The sequence below is a fragment of the Pteropus medius genome, unplaced genomic scaffold (assembly GCF_902729225.1).
Source record: "Pteropus medius unplaced genomic scaffold, Ma_sr-lr_union100, whole genome shotgun sequence".
NCBI classification, from domain to species: Eukaryota; Metazoa; Chordata; class Mammalia; order Chiroptera; family Pteropodidae; genus Pteropus; species Pteropus medius.
In genome coordinates, this window is record NW_024340696.1 from 33,240,564 (window position 1) to 33,259,736 (window position 19,173).

Here is a 19,173-nt window from a genome sequence, read left to right on the forward strand (position 1 = left end):
ATGTATTAGAAAAATAACTTTAGTTTACCAAAGTCTATTGATTCAATATTAGGTTGTTTTAAAATCCATGGCTCTCCTTTGGGTTCATCTAGTACACCAGTCTAATCAAAACAGTCTAGGTATTATTTAAGCATGTTTGATGATGATAAAAATTAATTATTTTATTTGACTCTAACTTCAACTCAGAGACAGCGCTCATATCCCTGAGAATATCAAAGGTTAAAACGTTTTAAAATACTAATTGCTGTTTACACAGATTTTAGATGATAGTACCTGAAGTTTTGGACTTTACTATGTCAGAAAATGGTCCAGGTCCTTTGGATGTGAAGACTCGAACCTAAAGAAAGAAAAAGACACAAAAAAATCAGCATTCAACAGTGTCCTCAGTGATAATAGTTAAGTTATGAGACTGATAAATTATTGAATGTTTCATTTCACACTCTTGATACACATTATTAATAGTTTCAAGTAGTTATTTACATCTGCGTATATAGCGATAAATCACTAAGAGGAAAAACGCTGCCCCATATTTATGTTGGTGGGTTTTCTTGTCTAAAAAAGTACAAAGAAATGGCACAAATCTCTACTGCAAAAATATTTAATTTCTAAAAAAAGTCTTTAACTAGCTACAAAATTAAGTTACATAGAACATTGAACAGAAATAAAATTATACAGGTTATGGTACACTTCCGCTTATCTTGAAGTCAACAACTAGATATTTTAAATAAATTTATATACTTTTAAAAAGGAGAATTATAAAAAGAAAATAATTAAACCTTATATTTGAAAGTGAATTGTGCATTTCAAACTACTTTTACATCCATTATCTATTTTGATCCCCACAACTACTAAGAGTGGAAACTAGAGGAGGATCATAATTAAGGTAAGTTACTCATACATCATGACACATGTAAAAACTGGCAGAAGAACCAAGCTTTCTGAGGTCTGTATACTTTCCTTCCCACTGTGCTACATTGCATCCTAACAGCAAAGTTTTTTAAAATAATTTTTATTAGGTGTCTTTCATTGTGTAATAAATCATTCCCATTTCCAAATCTTGCATAAGTACAATAGTCTATAAAGAAAATGGACATCCATAAGATGCACGCAAAAGATAGATCCTCAAGTGCCCTGTCAATCAACAAAACATTGGGTCATTTTTATTACACTGCTAGTATTGAATACATTTTACTATATCGATGTATTACTATCTGCATATGATGTATACATATATTACACACATATACACACATACACATGTACAATGAGACATATATGACAAGCAGTCTTTACTTCTGCATAGGATAATCTTAAGTGAAATTCATGCATATCTACACATATCACTTTGCACCGTTCTGTAGTGACTGATACATGAAACTGTATATACATATAACTAGGATATTTCTTTAACTGGAACATACATAATTCTTAGCAAATGGGAGTATGCATTACCTTTAACTTTTACATACAAGTTTTTGATTATATGTAGACCTAATGTATTATCAAATGATTATTAAATTTGAATTTTACAAAAAGATCCTTAGGCTATCCAAATCTCTGGAACACTCATCAAACATTATATTCCCCCAAAAGAAATAGAAAATATCTCTAAATCTATACAACAGTGTCACCAACCTAATATTTACTGAGAATATGAAAATCATTAAGCCACCTATCATTAAATGGAAAACTATTTCATGGGAAATCAAACATGTCAGTATGGGGTGGAAGTAGCTTCTTATTCTTGACTCCTGAGTTTTTCCTTTATCAGCAGCCAGGTGATAACTGTGAGATGTCGACCACCCAGACCCTCAGTGTTTATTTCCATTGGTAGCCCCACATCAGGGCATCCAGATGGTGACAAGCAATGATGTGATATGGTAAAGGACTCTAGCAGCTGGACTGTAGTACTCCACTTCCTAGCCATACAGCTTTGGTAATTGACTGATACACCCAGGGACATGTCATTTTCTTCCCCCCAAAAAAGGACCAATAGAAAGTGAGATAATAATTACAAAAGCGCCTATGGTGGTACATGGCCTATGGTGATGGCATCAAAAAAATAATGGTCTTTCTGAATGCAAAAGCAAGAGAGTTGTCAAGATGTCCTTTACATCAGCTGCTCCCTCTCTTCCTCTCTACCTTTGCTGTTTACTTGACTTCTGTGATTACAATGTACCTCAAATTATTGACAGAGTGGCAGAATTCTTAACCTACTCCTTTAACTAAACTTCTGTTTGCACTATCAAAACCTCTGTATTCCAGTTTTCACTCTCATACCTGAAAGGCAACGATGTACCCAGGACTCACGCTCTCAAGTTGAAAAGACATCACTGAGGGAGTGACATTGACAGCAATCCAATCTTCAAATGTTTTGTTTGTGTCATTTTGTTTAGATATTTGATAGAAAATTTCAAATCTGGTTAATACACCATTTTCATGCTTAGGCTTATTCCACCTAAATTCCACCACAACTTTATTCTTGTTGCGATATTTCCCACTTGGTAATATAAATACTCTTGGGTTCTCTGGTGCTGATGGAACTGAAAAGCGAAGATACAGACAGGGCAGACGAGAATATAAGATTGACTTTACCACTCATGATGAGGATGTGGAACAACTTAGTAATAAATATTTCTCATTCCAGACAGTTAAGTTCTATCTATCTCGTTCTTAAAGATCTTTAGGAAAGACTATTCCATAGATTTCTTTAGGAACATATCCTAATATTTCAGTTCATCTTTCTTATCTCCAACCCAAACCCTTTTTACTACCACTTAGCCACACAGTTCTTGTCTGTCCCCTGCATAGATGGAAAGTGGCTGGTTCTCCTTATAAAATACAATATTTACTCTCATCCTGACAGAGTGATTTAGCTGGAGGTAGAAATGACAGACACCAGGAAGAAAGGCAGTAACTTTTTCAGCTTTCAGCCAGTTCAGCCTGTAAAATACAACATGTCAGGTATCCTAGGCCCTCTCACCTTGAATCCTTCCAGGAGACAGGAAATGCCCCAAGATTATGGTTTGTGGGTTGTTATTTATTCTAGAGATAAACCAAGCAATTTAGTGTGGCTGTCCTTTAATTTCTCTCTCTCTCTCTCTCTTAATCAAGAGAAATTTCTCTGCTTGATTTTCAAGTCACTCCATCTAAGATATCCTTTTTCTTTCTTAGGACTCCTCCTCAATCTCCAGGCCTTCTTACATAGTAGTGATACCTTTTCTTGCTAGAGTTTCCACTCCCCAAAGACTTTCCCTGGTCATACCAGTCTGTGTATATTGCCCTCTCCTAAGAATATTGAGGCAGCTTGATATAGGTGAAGGTTTTATAGTCTTGCCTACTTATTCTATGCCATTGTCACTCAGTTCTCATTCTTTTACTTCTATTATCATTAGCAGAATATATTTATCTCTCTACTGTTTTATGAGCTCCATCACAGAAAGCACCTTTTTTTATTCTTTGTTAAGTTCTCTCAAATTTAATTTAGAACTGGCACACAGTAAGTGCTTAACAAATATTTGTCAATTTGATTAATTTTCTGACTATTTTAATAATATTATTCATTTTTCCTTATTGATTCCAACATTCAGTAGCATACTAATAACCCTACCCTTCAGTGCATTCCCTGATGGCAGTCAAGTTCATTTCCACAGAAGACTCCAACCATGGACGACACTCCAAGACAATCTCAAAGATATCATACCTGAATCCAAATACTAACTACTCCAGAAATGCCCAAGCTCCACTATGTTCCTGTTATGAGACTCATGGAAAAATATTGTTGAAAGAATCTTAACAGTAAAAGAATGCAATGGTGAATATATGTCCATGTTTATTAAGCTCTACTACCTGCCAAGTCCTGTGCTAGGAAGTTTATATAAATTAAATCAATATGATACTATCATTTGCCAACATTTGCAAAAATGACTGGAGATTTGATGAAACTATAGTGAAAAGTCCAGATTAAGTCCCAGCCCTGCCTTTACTAGCTATTTTACATTGGGCAACTACAAGGCTTTCTCTCATTTTCATAACAGCGATAACAACACCTGTCTACTGACCTCAGAGCTGTGTGAAGATCAAATGAAATGAGGAAATGATGTTTTTGACACATGGTAGGTATGTAATAAATATTTAATAAAGGAGTGATATATATAAATATGCTTTGCACACTTTAAAGTGATAGACGCATATAAAGATATGGCTATTATCCTTTTTAAAATATATTTCAAAGAAAAACAGAAAATTTAGACATCAGTTATTCACCTAAGGAAGATTTTGAGTTACCATCTATGAGAACATCTTCCAATAAGACTGTCTTCCATGAAACTATCTCTGCTCTTAAATGCCCATTTTCCTCATAAAGCATTTCACAAATTATCTGAAACATGTTTCTGCATTTGTATATCATTATAATCAAGTGAAATAGTCTTTAAGAAATCTCTGAAATGTTCTTTTGGAATAAATTATGTAGATTTATTTTAATTGTGCTATTCTTATCTCCAAAAAGTCACTGAATAAGTATTGAATCTAAACACATCTACAAAACTGAATTATTTTTTAAAATTATTAACTATCCTTTCTAGATCATAGAAAGTGAGATTCTACCTCTCTCTCTCTTTTTTTTTTTAAAGAGATTTCACCCTTGTACCTGTTTCAGGTGCTCGAAGTGATAGAGATGTTTTGGGACCCTTTCCCCAGTAGGTATAAGGAGTGACAGAAAGATTAAATAATGCATAGGGCTCCAGACCTTCCACAGTAAATACAGGTAAAGGCTGTTGTTCACTAGCCAGGAACTAAAATGTAAGCACAAAACATTATTTTCTTAGGGAGAGAATCATAAAATCTTTTATTCCTATAACTAAAATCTCCAAACTTTAGTTCATATGTAAAGTCAAACCTTGCAAGTTTGGAAGTACTGATGTTGGTAAGTTCCATGTTGTTCCATATAAACCAGTTAAAGTGTCTAATATATCAGTTAACACTGACCACAAAGTGGATAGAGATTGGCTGTAGACAAAGGTTTTCAGGAACAATCTTGATGACCAGATGCTAGGGGAACAGCCACAGAGATGGGCTTGGTTAAGTGAAAAAAGTACAAATCAGTGTGCGCAGGGTGGATGCAGATGTACAGTCTGTTTGAGAAATGGAAGTTAGTAGAACCAATGCCATACCTTAGGATGAGCACTAAATTCCACACTATAGAAAATTACACCCCAATCCACTGCTGGGGGAGCATTCCACAGGATTTGAAAACTTGAAGCATTTCCTTCAATCTTAAATGAAGACTCTTGAATGGAATCTGGGATAACCTTAGGGGTAAAGGAAAAGTTCCCTAGGAAATGAAAGAAAGGATAGAGGGAGAAAGAATTTAGGATTATCAATCATCATAAAAAACATGGAAAATTAATGACAATTACTAATAGTACTGAAACAAAATTTCCCTTTTTTTTAATATGTCCTGAAAATCATCTTTTTCTGACCATTTCCAACTGTAAATTTGGGTTAAGAGTAAGCTGACTGCAAACAAACCAACAGAAATTACTAAAGACTTGTTCCTCTTAAAACATAATTCTTAAGAAAAAAATCCCAACCTAAACATTTACTTAACGGAAAGTATGGAGGAGCGAGAGTAAGCAGGAATAAAATATTGTACCAGGCAGAGGCTTGAGGGATGTCTGGACAATTGTGAACTGATTAAATTTGGCTGGTTCCAAAACAGAGACACTAGTTCGCTGACCAATTTCCTGAGCTGTGATAATCCTATAGCCATTGATCCAGAAGAGCCGGCCACTATAGTACATCAGTGCATTCTGGGAAATTTCGGAAGTACTCCAGGCTGCAAATTCTGTGATGGTGATATCCCCAGCGCTGCTAAAACATGGCACCAATTAGTGTGTGTATTTGGAGTGGGGGATGGGCTGGTATATTCAAGTACTGAAGAAAATCTGTATTTGTTAGCGTGCATTTTGTGTATATGAAAACAAAGAAAAATACTTTGCAACAATAATTGTCATTATTCTTAGTTCTATATTAAACTGATCTTTTTTTTACATTTTGCTTAAAGTATTCCTAAAGCAAATTTTCTAGGGTTTTTCTTATTAATGTGATACTACAATGGCAAGAGTGTTACACAAGTTTAATAAATGTGATTTGGGGTAATACTCCTAGAGCAAAAGCACAACCCACTGATTGGTTTCTCCTGGTTGAGTCAAATTTTCCCCTATTCTTGGTTAGGCATCTTATCATTTGCTTTAATTATTCTAGCCTGTTTGATCCTCCACTTTATATTAGTCACCACTGTTGTTTCAATGATACTTATCAAAATCTATAGCTTAGTCAAATGTTCCTCTTCAGACCAGGGAATTCAAGTAAACAGACTTATTTAAATTGCCTTTACAGTTTTTATCTCAATAACAGGGAATTTGACAAGGATTTTTTACTTTAAAAATCTGCTTAGTTATTTCTAATATTATTCTGGTTGCCTAGTACTCAGTAAATCTAACTCCATGATACTCAACCTTTTAGAGTGGAGATTGAACCTTTTTTCTAATTTCTCTAAATCTTTTTAAAGTGTTGACATTCCCCTCTTAGAAAAGTATGGCATTTCAAATCAAAATAAATAAAAGTTCTGTTTTGAGAATTTCATAATACCTCCTTGAAAAAAAAAAAAAAAAATGGAAACTACCTCAGAGGACCATAGCTAAGAGTTGTGAACCTTATAAAGAAGCACCACGTTCACGAGTGCTATATAGTCCTTTTCTAGCAAAATACCATTTTTTATATCTGCTCAATTGTGAAGACAGTATCCAGTTTGCCTTGTGGACTTTCACCTACCTGTCAGTGTCTCCACTGCACTCTTTTTATATCCCATTACAGTATTCACCATATTCTACTGCAATTAATTATTTACAAACCTATCTTTCCCCACAAGCCAAATGTCTGCCACACAGTGGATAATTAGTAAATGTTTATTGAAAGAATGAATTCTCAGGCGTTATCATTTATAAGTAAGGGGCAAGTCATTCTCTTCTCAATCAATTGCCTTTAAGGGATATTACTTACTTCTGCCCCCGAAGAACAGCTGTGTACAGGTGCATACATTGACTATCTTGAACCAACCAATACAGGAGCCCATCACTGAGGTCTAAAGTTAGAGCAACTACCTAAATTGAAATTAAGATAAGAAAACAAATCAAATCCATGTTCGAAGGATATCTTTGTGAATAAGTCACACTTAAGCTATAAATTGCTCTTTAAAATCCTCTTTGGAATAATAAACTCAGTCATTTTTATCTTTCACTGAATATAAAAATTATGAGTATGCCTATTACTATGTAATTTGGATATAAGCACTGATTTCCTAAAAACCATTAAAAGAACTAGTACTCACTTCTATATACTTAGCTCTGGTGATTCTTGGACCAGAACACCAGCATCACCAGGGAACTTGTTACAAATACATTCTCAATCACACTCCAGGTCCTACGGAATCAGGAACTTTGAGCCACTGTGTCAAGCCTTGTCCTAAAGCGAGCCATGAGTTTGGGCTCTTCAGCCACGTTAGACAGTGAATGCCATTGTTCTTTAAATCAGTTGTTCTTAAACGTTGCAGCACATTAGAATCACCTGCTGAGTTGTTTAAAGGTTTCACTTCTCAGGCTGCATCCTATTAAATTATGGTCTCTGAAGATGAAACACAGTTTCCCATGTTTTCAAATTCTCCAGATAATTTTAATATGTCACCAAGTTTGAGAACCAATGGTGTCAAAATTTTTTAATTGTATTTTCTGTTCATTATAAACAAAAACATCCTGACACATTTTGAAAATATAATACACAAAAGGTTTTTATGTTTTGTAATTGGATAGTCATGTATATTAAAAGCCCTATTTCTGGCTGACATCTGAAAACTACTTCTTAATACTTTCTCTTTGTCTTCTTGCTACCACCCCGTCTTAATTTTATGTCCAGTTATTTAGGTGAGGCCTGAGGATAGTCTGCTTCTCCTATGAAATAGAGTGCATGGGACAGAAGTTACTATCCAAGGGATCTTTTTTGCTTTCTTTAGCTTTACAGGTATTTTGTTCAAATAAGCGAGATTGTCAGGAGTTAGAGCTCAGAGTAGTACATTCTCTCTAAAGCAGACCTAGAGACTGAGAAATATCAGAGAGGATTAAGTTGATGACTACATCTTTAGCAAGATACAACAGCATATAAACAAAATCAATGAGCCAGTGAAAAATGTAACTAGCTACAGTAAGGCATCCAAGAACTAAAAATATTTACTGGCAAGTTACCTAAGGCCTGCTACAAAGAAATAATCCTGAGGCACACGACTGCAAGAAACTTCAGTGGTCATATAAATCACAGCCTTCTGTCTTTAAGAAAACTCAACCTCCTCGTTTCCCAAAAGGTAAAAATCTATTCTATCAATTCCCAGCTTTTGAAAGTTGAATCATGTCCTTGCTTCAGGCTAAAAGAGATTTACTGATGACTCTTTCAGTTAAAGTGAAATCAGATTAATCTTGTTTAGTTATTTATAATGAGATGCACTAGAGTTTTCTAAAAACAGATTAGCTCTTTTATCTCTTTTTAAATTTATTTTTTATTACAGTTGACATATGATATTATTTTGGTCTCAGGTATACCTCATGGTTTGACATTTATAAACCTTACAATGTGATCACAACAATAAGTCTAGTAACCATCTGCCACCATATAGTTATTATGATATTATTGAATATTTTCCATATGCTATATATTCCATCTCTATGATTTTCTATTTTATAACTGGAAGTTTGTGCCTATTATTTCCCTTCACTTTTTCACCCATTCTCTCATTCCTCATCCCCTCTAGCAACCATCTGTTCTCTGTAACTGTAAGTTTATTTCTATTTTGTTTGTTCATTTCCTTTGATTTTTTAGATTCCACATATAAATGAAATCATATAGTATTTGTCTTCCTCTGACTTATTTCACTTAGCATAATACCCTCTAGGTCCATCCATGTTGTCTCAAATAGCAACATTTTTTTTTTATCTCTTAATAAAGGAGATTCTATAGCTCCCTTTGCTGGAACACAACAAACTATTCAAGCTATAAGTAAAATTAAGGTGTTGGGTCATTACCTCATTCCTTTACATCAATCATTTGGGCTCATATTTAAACAGAGACAGAGGGTATTCCATGAATATTTGGTACCATTGTTATGTCTAATAGTGCCCATACCATGGAAATAATTCCTTTGAACTTTAAGTTTTAATCTTGTGCTAAAATGAACTATATATTATGAGCCCAACCCATCAGATGTGGCAAAAAGTTTTTTACTTTAGATGAATATCTCACTTCATTCTCCCTTTTTATCACACAAATACTGTAAGTCTTTCTATAAATAACTGTCTCACTATTTTATTATACCTGTTGATTACAAAGTATCTTATGACTCCATAATAAATCTGTGTGTAACATATGAAGGACAACAATGAAATGGAGAGGGCTTTGCTTGGTGCAAAATGTATTGTCTTCAAAATACCCATCAGAATTAAATGGAGGCAGATGGATAAGACATCAAACAATGGAACCAGAACATAGATTTATACAGGCAGCAAGCAACAACACTTACCAAGCTGTGAGAGGATTTGGAGTGTGAATTTAAAGAAAGGTGAGAAATCTAATGATTTACTCATTTACAGAAAAGTCCCCAGGGCCACTAGAACTTTCCTAAGAGGAAATAGCTCAGATGACCAGATCACAGCAGTGAAGAAATTACTGACAAAGCCCCATCGATAGGAAGTTACTCTTGAGATAATATTACCTTTAATATGTTTTTGCAAAAATAAAAGTGCTTTCCCTAACAGTTATTGAGACATTAAAAATATACTCTCTTTGTATTCAGATTCAAGAGGCTCCAAAATAAAAGTAAGGAACCAGTTTGTTATTTGACAGGAATGATTAATTTCTAGGTATGGTATATAAATCTCTATTTTAAATATCTGTGTTATAACCTGTATATGCAAATCAGGTATCCTTAAATATTTTTGGAATTAGTACCCAGATAGCCTATGGAATTGAGGATCGAGTGACTCAACAATTTATTTGTTTATAAATGATCCGATATATCTGTATTATGTATATTTTATCTCGATTGACAGAAAAAAAAAACTTTTAAAAAAAGGAAAAAAATTAAGGAATATCCTGGGTAGAAACAGTATAAATGATTTATTCATACTATTCTGTAATGCCCTTCTGTAATTTCTGAATTTCCTACAGTAGACGTACACTACTATTATGAGAGAAAACAAAATTTAGGAATTTAGATAGATACATAGAGGGTAGCTGAACAAGTATTAAGAAAAATAGGCATTACTTCTAGAAGTTGAGGTAAAATTTGTTTTAGAAACATTCTTACATCAGATTTTTTTCAGATTGAGTTACAATAATAAGAATTTAACTACTGAGTAGTTTTCATGTGCCTGAAACAATTCTCACTACTTATCATGAATTATCTCATTTAATCCTCAAAACAACCCTGAGAAGTAGAACAATTGTTAAAATTCCCATTTTTCATATAAGGAAACAGATTTAGAGAAGTCAAATAATTTGCCTATGGGTCACATAGTTTTTAGAGCAGTCAATACCCAAAATTGATTTAAAAAATAATAAAACTCTTAATCACTACCAAACAAGCTCTTAATATATCCAATAGAATTCCTGCAGACTATAAAAACAGTCAAAAATTAAAAATTTTTTAAGTGTGGGTCCATTCAAGATAAGGCAAACTACAAAAAAAATCTCTATATTATATTTTACATCAATTATGACAGTCAAGCAAGAGTTAGAGAAATTTTGGTTATATCAAGATTTTACTTTAAAGGTATTTCCTTTCAGATTCTACCTTAAGCATTCACAATAAGCAGAAACAGTATTATTATAATCATACAATAGCACTATTTAGAATTATTAAATAATCTATGAAGTTTTATTTTTAATTAGTCACCTTTTTCCCAGAAAACCAAGGCTGTGCCTGTAGTATAAGGGAACTTTCTCCATTTAGCCTGGTGCTTTCAACAGAGTATAGTGTGGTCCAGTAGAGATAGCCACCAACTGAATCCACCACCATGTCATTCACCAATAACTTCACATGAGTCACAATATCTGTGTGTCCTGTCAACACAGACTGCCTTTGTATCTATAAAACATAATCACATGCTCAGTTAGTGATTTTCAAATGACATTACGATTTCTGAATAGTTTATTGCAATTGTCAGTAAACTGCTGCATTTACCCATTCATTCAACCATAAATATTTATTGGCACTATGTGCTGGGTAGTGTGCTAAGCCTTCGAAACATAATAGTCATAGTACCTGCCTTCATGGAGCTTATCTCTTTTCATGTTTTTAAAGAGAAAGGAAATAAATTTATTCTGAGTTAAACTTCTTGCTCTTCCTAATCATATATCCAGACACTCAAAACGCTGCTGAATAAGAATGTATTTAATTGGACTCCTGGAGAAGATGTATTCATCCTGGTAAATAATGATATCTCTCCTTGCTCCTTTCTACCAGTATTTTCTCGAATATTAACTACTGCCATTATTGAGCAAGTACTTATATTATGCCAGGCATTCTCCCTTTTTTTAATCTTTATAATATAAGCTCTTGTAACCTTCACATTAACCTATTAAGCCTATGCCCTACTTTTTCTTTATAAGTAAACTGGGTTCAAAGAAGTTAAATAATTTTTCCTGGAGTTAAACAGTTTTATAAGGGAGTAAACATTGAACCCAGTTTTTATGTCCACTCTTCCACTTCCTTCTAAAGTATTTTCAAACTAACCTATTTTAGGGAGCATTCTCTGATTAACCATATTCAACTCTGTCTACATGTCATTGGCATGTATAAATTCAGATTATACCATATTCTTTGCTTCTAAATACATTGCTTTGTATGCTTCTTCTATTATTTCATGGATGTATTTTTATCTCATCAAAAGAGAAGGGGCAAGTGGTGATGGTTACACAACATTGAACATACTAAAACCACTCCATTTTATATAATAAAAGGGTAATTTTATGTTATGTGAATATATCTCATTAAAGTTGGTATTTCTTTTTTAAAAAAGAGCAGGAACATGTCTACTATTTACTTTATATTCCCTACTATGCCTATTCTCAAGGCTCTAAACACAATGGTAATAGATAAATGACTGTTAAATTAATAAAACATTGGACGATACCTCCCTCTTGATTAGAAAATGATTCAGTACCATATTTCTTGATCTGTCAGACCAGTATTCTCATCATTAACCATCCTTCTCTTTCTCATAGTGTACCACTACGCAGATGCACAAGATGTCTCCATTTTACCTTCAGGTCCACTCTCAATCCTCTCAACCCTACTCTGTGCCCCTGGAGGCTGTTGTCTTTGGGCTGCATCCACTGCACTCCCTTGTTCTCCGGCTTTGGGTAAGGTTTAGCCAGTGGAAACATTGGCAGAAGATCGGAGGGCAGAATAAAAGAGGGATTTGGGTAATTATTCCCCCAGATCTCTCCTTGCCAGACCATACGTTCTGACAGCGGCTGGGTTTCATATCAGCAACTCTCCCAAAGCTATAGCCCCCACAGGTTCTTCTCCTTTCCCTTGCCCCTTTATGCCTGAAGATAGTTATATCTTTCCACACTTGCTAGCCCAGGGCATGCTTCAGCATCCTTTACTTGTTTTCCTTAGCCTGGCCACACCTTTGAAAATAGTCCCTTCACTTAGTTTCATTTAATCATCTTCCTCCAGGACACTGACTCATTGGTGAACATTTTAATATATTTATTTAAAGATATTATTGAAAATGGTATACCAAATAGTGATATAAAATTTCCTTCACACATAAATGCATTTTGATTAAAAAGTGAATAGGCTTAAAGACAAATATTAAATAATAGCATAGGTGATACGCAAGTATGAAAAATATTGTGAAAGTGACACTGCAGTCACTAAAGTGGGTGGGCATTGTTCTAGAGCATCCAGAATGCCAGGCTTTAACTTACCACATATGTCCTTCCAGCCCAGTAGAGAAAGTGACCTAGCCATTCATAAGCTAAAGCTCCTGCTCCTGCAATGTTAGGTATGCGATCATTCTCTGAGATATCCGTCCCATTCAGCAGCCACACGTAAACATCACCTTTCATGTCGCTGTAGTAGAAGCTACTGTTATACCAATCCATGTCTCAAAACAAAGTGAATTGGTAACAGTTATTTTTTCACACATGCCAACATAAACATGGAGCATCAACTAATCACACATGCACCTCAATGTAATTTTAAAGCATATACTAACAGATATTCACTAGAATTTTAAGGATCTGTCAAGAAAATTGCAAAAATGTTACCCCAAAATTCTAACCCCTAAAACTAGAGAGAGGAACTAATATTCTTTAGGCATCTCCTATTGGCCAGAAATGCTCCTAGGCACTTTTATATATCTTACTTAACTCTTAAAACAAAGCTATGAAGTAGGAATTACCATATCTTTGACATGGCAAACCCAAGGCTCAATGAGATTATGTATTCTGCCTAAGGTCTCACAAGTGAAAAGAGGGGGCATCCCAGATTCAAGCCAACTCCAAAGCATTGTTCCTTCCATTAGTACCACGCTACCTCCTAAGCCCAACTCCTTTGCTGGTCAGAAATGTTGCTGCACTTGCCCACTTTTTATAAAGGCCAAGAAAATAGGTCAGATAATTAGATAATTATAGAAGATGCCATCTGCTGGCAAGATCTGTTATATCATTCTAGCACGAAGACCATTCTAATTTCTTCCAGGCAAAATTACCCATTTATTACTTAATAATCCTCTTTGTTAAGAAATTCTTTCTTACACTTTAATTAGAACTTCAATACAGACTTCCTATGTTCCAGTCTCATAGCAAACTTATAATAAATTACTGAGGCATACTGTGAAGTGACATTGATAGGTTACTATTCATGAGAAGTATATCAAAGCCTTCCTGACGCAGGCATAAATCAATAAATAAACTCACATTTTGTGAAGTAATAAATACATTCCTACTTGAGAAGTGACATTTTCTTAATATTCTTACTAGCAGTATAGTTCAATCAACTTTTTTTCTTTTCATTATTGATCTAATGCCAAAACACTCAATTCTTTTGATCTGTTGAATAGCTTAGGAAGTCTTATGAGTAGAAACCTGTCATCCAGGTGTAAAGGAACTTGGTGTTTACCTGACACATTTCCTATATCAGAGGACAAGAATTCTCCTGGGCCAAAGCTATTCAATGGTTTACGCCAAAGCCCATCTTCTTTCACAGCCATGATAAATGGTGGTTCTGTAGCTGTTTGGTAAAAAAAAAAGAAAGGAAAAAAAAAAGAAAGAAAGAAAAAGAAAAGAAAAATAGAAATATCACAGAAAGCACATTTTTTTAATATATATTTACATTTATTTTCTTTTAATTTTAAATTATTTATTTTTTTTTTATGGTGACTTTGGTTAACGAAATACAATAAGTTTCAGCTGTACACCTTAACAGTAAGGCATATATATATTTACACTGTGTGTTCACCACGCATAAGTAGATTTCTTTTTGTCACCACATATTTGACCCCTTTGACCTCATCTACCTCTTCCTTCTTTCCTTCTCCCTACCCTCTGGTAATCACTAGTCTATAGTCCATGTCCATGAGTCTCTGTCCTGTTCATTTGAAAGCACACTTTTCAAGCACACATTTTATACCCTAAGATTTCCTTTATAAAATAAAAGAATATCAACATTTAAAAAATACTGTGGAAGTATATGAGTAATTGTATCTGCTTAATAGAATTCTCTATTATAACAAATATACTTTCTGATTTTTATGAAAATATTTGAAATAGAATGTGAAGAGAATGTGTGATGTTGCCTCTATAGCAATGTCATGATCATGGATGATTTTTTTTTTTTTTTTGGCTATTTGTTGCCATGGTTCCATTCAGAGCACCTAGAAGCAATTGTGAGAATAGCAATATAAACAATACAATTATCTTTCCATTTTCTTTCAACCAAGAGGGTGGAATTTAGCGTAATTCACAGTTCCTCAACTTCTCTCACCACGACCTTCAGAGTTCAAGAAGTGCTAACACTTAGTAAACCATAAGAAAGGAGAAAGCCATAAAGAAAAAGAAAATTATACTGTTTCCTCAAAAATATCTTGAAAAGTTTAAAATAGCAGGTTAGACACATAAATTAAACATCACACAGTGCTTTATGTGCTTTCCTAATCTCAGATAAACACATACTGAAGAGGTCATCATACCCTCATTCAAATTCCTTTACCACATCAGAGGTGAGGAATTTTAAAGGACGCAGGGTGTAAGTCTTTTTTTTTTTTTTTTTTGTCAGAACCGCTCCCTAAATGAAGAACATTTTCTCACCTGGTACCAGGGTAGTACCCACCGAGGGCTCTGACCAAGGGCCTGGCCCCTTGGGAGAACTCGCTCTCACATAAACCCTGTATTTCGTAGCACTCTGCAGCTTGGGTACATTGAGCATGGTCCCACTAATGTTAGAGAAAACACGAGTGATTTCAGGAAAGTCTTGGGTTGATACTTTCACCTCGTAAGTCCAGTTCTGCCAGGCGGAAGGGCCTAATCAGAAGAGTTAAATGATATTACTGAGCAGGATGATATCAGCAAGGGCAAATAAAGGATTGTCAGTTATTTAATCTACGGTCTCGCTTTGAATGGAAGGATAGTTGGACAAGTAGTTCCTGTTATTCCACTAATCATCATGGTTAGTTTGACAATATGACTAGGGCGGTGTCCATTCCACCCAGGCCACTCATTTTGCTTGATCGAAGGAGACATTATTCCCAATAAATCAGAGGACACTGTTCCCCAGTCAAAGCTGTGTGCTTGGCTGCATAGACTTGTCAAAGGGGTGTTTGATGACACCTCCAGGTATAATCGGGCTTCAAAAAACAAATACTTCATGATGACTCTAATATGAGTCTCAGTGCTTGTACAGCACCTTCCTCCCAGAAGCCCAAGCCAAGCAAAATCTAGCCGACTGCGTATTTTTATAAAATTGCACTGGAACACAGCTACAGTTGCCCGTTTACATATTATCTATAGCTGTTTACACACTACAGAGGCAGAGCTGAGTAGCCACGCAGAGACCACATGACCCACAAAGCTGGAAATATTTACTATCTGGTCCTTCATTTATAGAAAACTGTTTGCTGACTTCTGTGTTAGGTACTATTCTAAGTGTTCTACTGATACACCTTAATTTAAACTGTATGATAATCTCATAAAAAGACACAATTAATATTCCCATTTTCTAGTAATGGAAACCGATGCACAGGAGTCGTTAAGTAACTTCCTCAGGGTCATTCTGGTAATACACGGCAAGACCAGCCTTTGAGTCTATGCTTGTTGGCTCTAGCACCCACTTGCTTAACCACCACACAAACTGCCTCTCCAGCGATAGAATTTCAAGTTCAGAGAGTTTTAGGGAGTTGCTCAAATTCATGCAAGATCACAATGAATAAAAAATCTCAACCCAAGTGCTCTATCCCCCTAGTTAATATATTTATTCAGACTGGAATATCAGTGCCTGGCTCTTAGTAGACACTCATTAAATACCTGAACCATTCCGTTGGGATATATATAGGAAATATAGAGATCCTTTAAATGCAAAACTAATAAATGCAGAACGAACGTGTAAACACTTTTTTTGAGCTAAGAAGCGCTTCTGGTTGATGATAGAATAATCACACATGGGTTCTCAAAAACTGAGTCACAACGTCAAACAGTTCAAGCTTTCCTTTCTTTCCAGTGAGGCCATAACCGGCTGGGAGGAGGGCACTCACTGGCTCCTATGGCGAGGTCAGGAGGTTTCCACTGAACCAGGGCCTGGTGGGAGCCAAAGAGCACCGAGAGTTGCTGCGGGCGGCCTGGCAGGGGGTGTGGCTGGGTGTACGTGCTACAGATGACCAAGTTACCAAACCCAAACTCTTCTATGTGACTCAGGTCACATCCCACGATGAACTCATTAAAAGACAAAGCATCCTGTTGGAAAACAGCCTTGCCATCTGTGACCAGGAAGTCATTGTTTTCACAAGCAAAGCTCTTCACATCAGCAAAGGGGACATGAGGTAGGACAAGATGGGAAGCAGAGCCATCCAGAAATGTTGACGTGAAGACTTGGGCGGTGTCATTGAAGTAAATGATTCTCTTGGACTGTGGCTTTACTGCAAAGTCCTTTAATGTACAACTCTCCACAATACGCACGGCTTCCGAGTCCCGACCAAATGGCACCGGGAGATCTACTCTATAAATGCCATCTCTCAGGAGATAAAAGACATACCTGACATGAGAACAAAAGAAGCCTGGTGTGATTCAACGCAAAGGTGGATGAGTAACCTCCTCAGCCCATTGCTTTATCCTGTTGCTCAATCAGAACCATGCATCGCCAGAGTTTATAAATACAGAGCTTCCCAAGGTGCAAATGTGTAAAAGTATTTACTAAACATATGCTCTATTCACTTAAGTTAGAGTTGGAACACTGGAAATTTCAGCCTCACTTATAATGCTTAGTCTCCTCATCATACATGTGACTTTTTAAGGAATCATAGAACTTAAGAACAAAAAGGTCTTTAAAGATTTTCTAATGAGCATGCTCTTAAAGGAAAACATAGTATATAAAAGTTACATGGCTAAACATGTTATTATAAAACTCTTTTTTCCAAAATACACACATTTTAAGTCTAATTCTGTCAATATAGTTTCCCATGCATTGCGAACGATAAAATGGAAGAAAGCAAGAACATTTAAATCATTTTTGTGAAAACCTCACAGTTATTATTTTGCTTTAAATATCTAACAAAACTATTTTGCATGTGTAGTAGAGTAAGCTTTTTAAAATACTGACAATTAAGTGAGGCAATAAGTTACCATTTTACAAATCATGTTAACTTGTACAGTTAACATAACAGCTGAGAAGGACCACCCAGCAATCAGGAAAAAGGAGCCAATAGAATAATTTTGAAAAAATACACAGTTTGGAGCCAAACATCATGGCAGTGGTGCAGGTGAATTTTTAATAATGAAAAATGAAATGTCACCAAAATATTTTATTGATAATCGAATCTGTAAATAGAATTTTAACTAAAACATCAAACTATTCATTTAAGTGTAGCTGATTTGGGATTTGTGACCACAGAGACAGATATTAATAAAAGTATACTTTTGCTTAGTAAATCTTTCATATTACTACCCCATGGATTGGCAGGATTTAAGCATCTCATCACAACTCTCAAATCATTTTCCTTTTTCTATTCAGACCTGCTATAGTTCTCCTTAATGACTATTCCAAATATTTATCAATATGCTTGAGACTCCTGTGCTAGAACAATATCCTAAGATATAAACTCCATGTTGAGATATGAATCTATGTTCTTTTCCTTAAGGGAGGGCTGTGGCAGGCAAAAGGCCAAAACAACTTGGCTCTTAACCTCCTGCTTTTCTTTTCCAAATTTAAATTGTTAAGAGAATTTGGAGGGATTTTAGAGTAGATAAAAGGAAAAAGATCTAGGGTAAAGATTATAATCCTTATACTGAAGCAGGGTGAAATGTACATCTTTAATACTCATTGCTGCTTTGGAGAGGAAAATAAAGAGAGGAGAGAGGTAAGGAGAGCAGGGGTTTGGAGGGAAAAAGACAGGTGATGGGGATGAAGCAGGGATTGGGAGCAAAGGGAAAGGTGCAAATGCAGTTAAGTGACTAATTCGATGGTGCGAAAAAGAAACAGCATAAAGGAAACCATTTTTAATAGCAGGAGAATCAACAATTTCACACATTTGGAATTTTTAGGAACATTCCATAAAAATGTTGCTAAAGGTATATCTGATTGTTTCAGAAACTGTATTATTGTATGAGGAGATGATTAGAAGACAGGCTCTGGAGCAGGAAGTCACATACTGGTTTCACTGAAAAATAGCTGTGCGATCCTGGGCAATTACTAAGTCAACCTGTACTTTGCTTTCCTAGCTATACAATTAGGATATTAAAAGTATCTGGATTATAGTATTGAACAAGGATTAAATGAATTATTGGAAGTAATGCACTTAGAAGCACTATTAATTATCATCATTTCTAGTCATATTCTTAAAACCTAAG

General features: G+C 35.1%; 1 protein-coding gene across 6 annotated transcripts in view; it reads right to left on the minus strand.

Annotated features, from left to right (window-relative positions):
* Window positions 1–19,173, minus strand: part of ROS1 (ROS proto-oncogene 1, receptor tyrosine kinase) — a 112,115-nt gene that overhangs the window by 49,727 nt on the left and 43,215 nt on the right. For 3 of the 6 annotated variants that reach the window (XM_039871039.1, XM_039871060.1, XM_039871045.1), the window contains 11 exons: window positions 16,866–17,362; window positions 15,427–15,639; window positions 14,240–14,350; window positions 13,045–13,223; window positions 11,000–11,191; window positions 7,066–7,166; window positions 5,657–5,874; window positions 5,175–5,335; window positions 4,652–4,796; window positions 2,281–2,543; window positions 274–337 (listed from right to left, as the gene is read on the minus strand). In XM_039871039.1, coding sequence (XP_039726973.1) covers window positions 274–337; window positions 2,281–2,543; window positions 4,652–4,796; window positions 5,175–5,335; window positions 5,657–5,874; window positions 7,066–7,166; window positions 11,000–11,191; window positions 13,045–13,223; window positions 14,240–14,350; window positions 15,427–15,639; window positions 16,866–17,362 — 2,144 coding nt within the window. The remainder of the gene's footprint in view (window positions 1–273; window positions 338–2,280; window positions 2,544–4,651; window positions 4,797–5,174; window positions 5,336–5,656; window positions 5,875–7,065; window positions 7,167–10,999; window positions 11,192–13,044; window positions 13,224–14,239; window positions 14,351–15,426; window positions 15,640–16,865; window positions 17,363–19,173) is intronic. The other 3 variants (XM_039871067.1, XM_039871049.1, XM_039871073.1) reach the window with 3 other exon arrangements.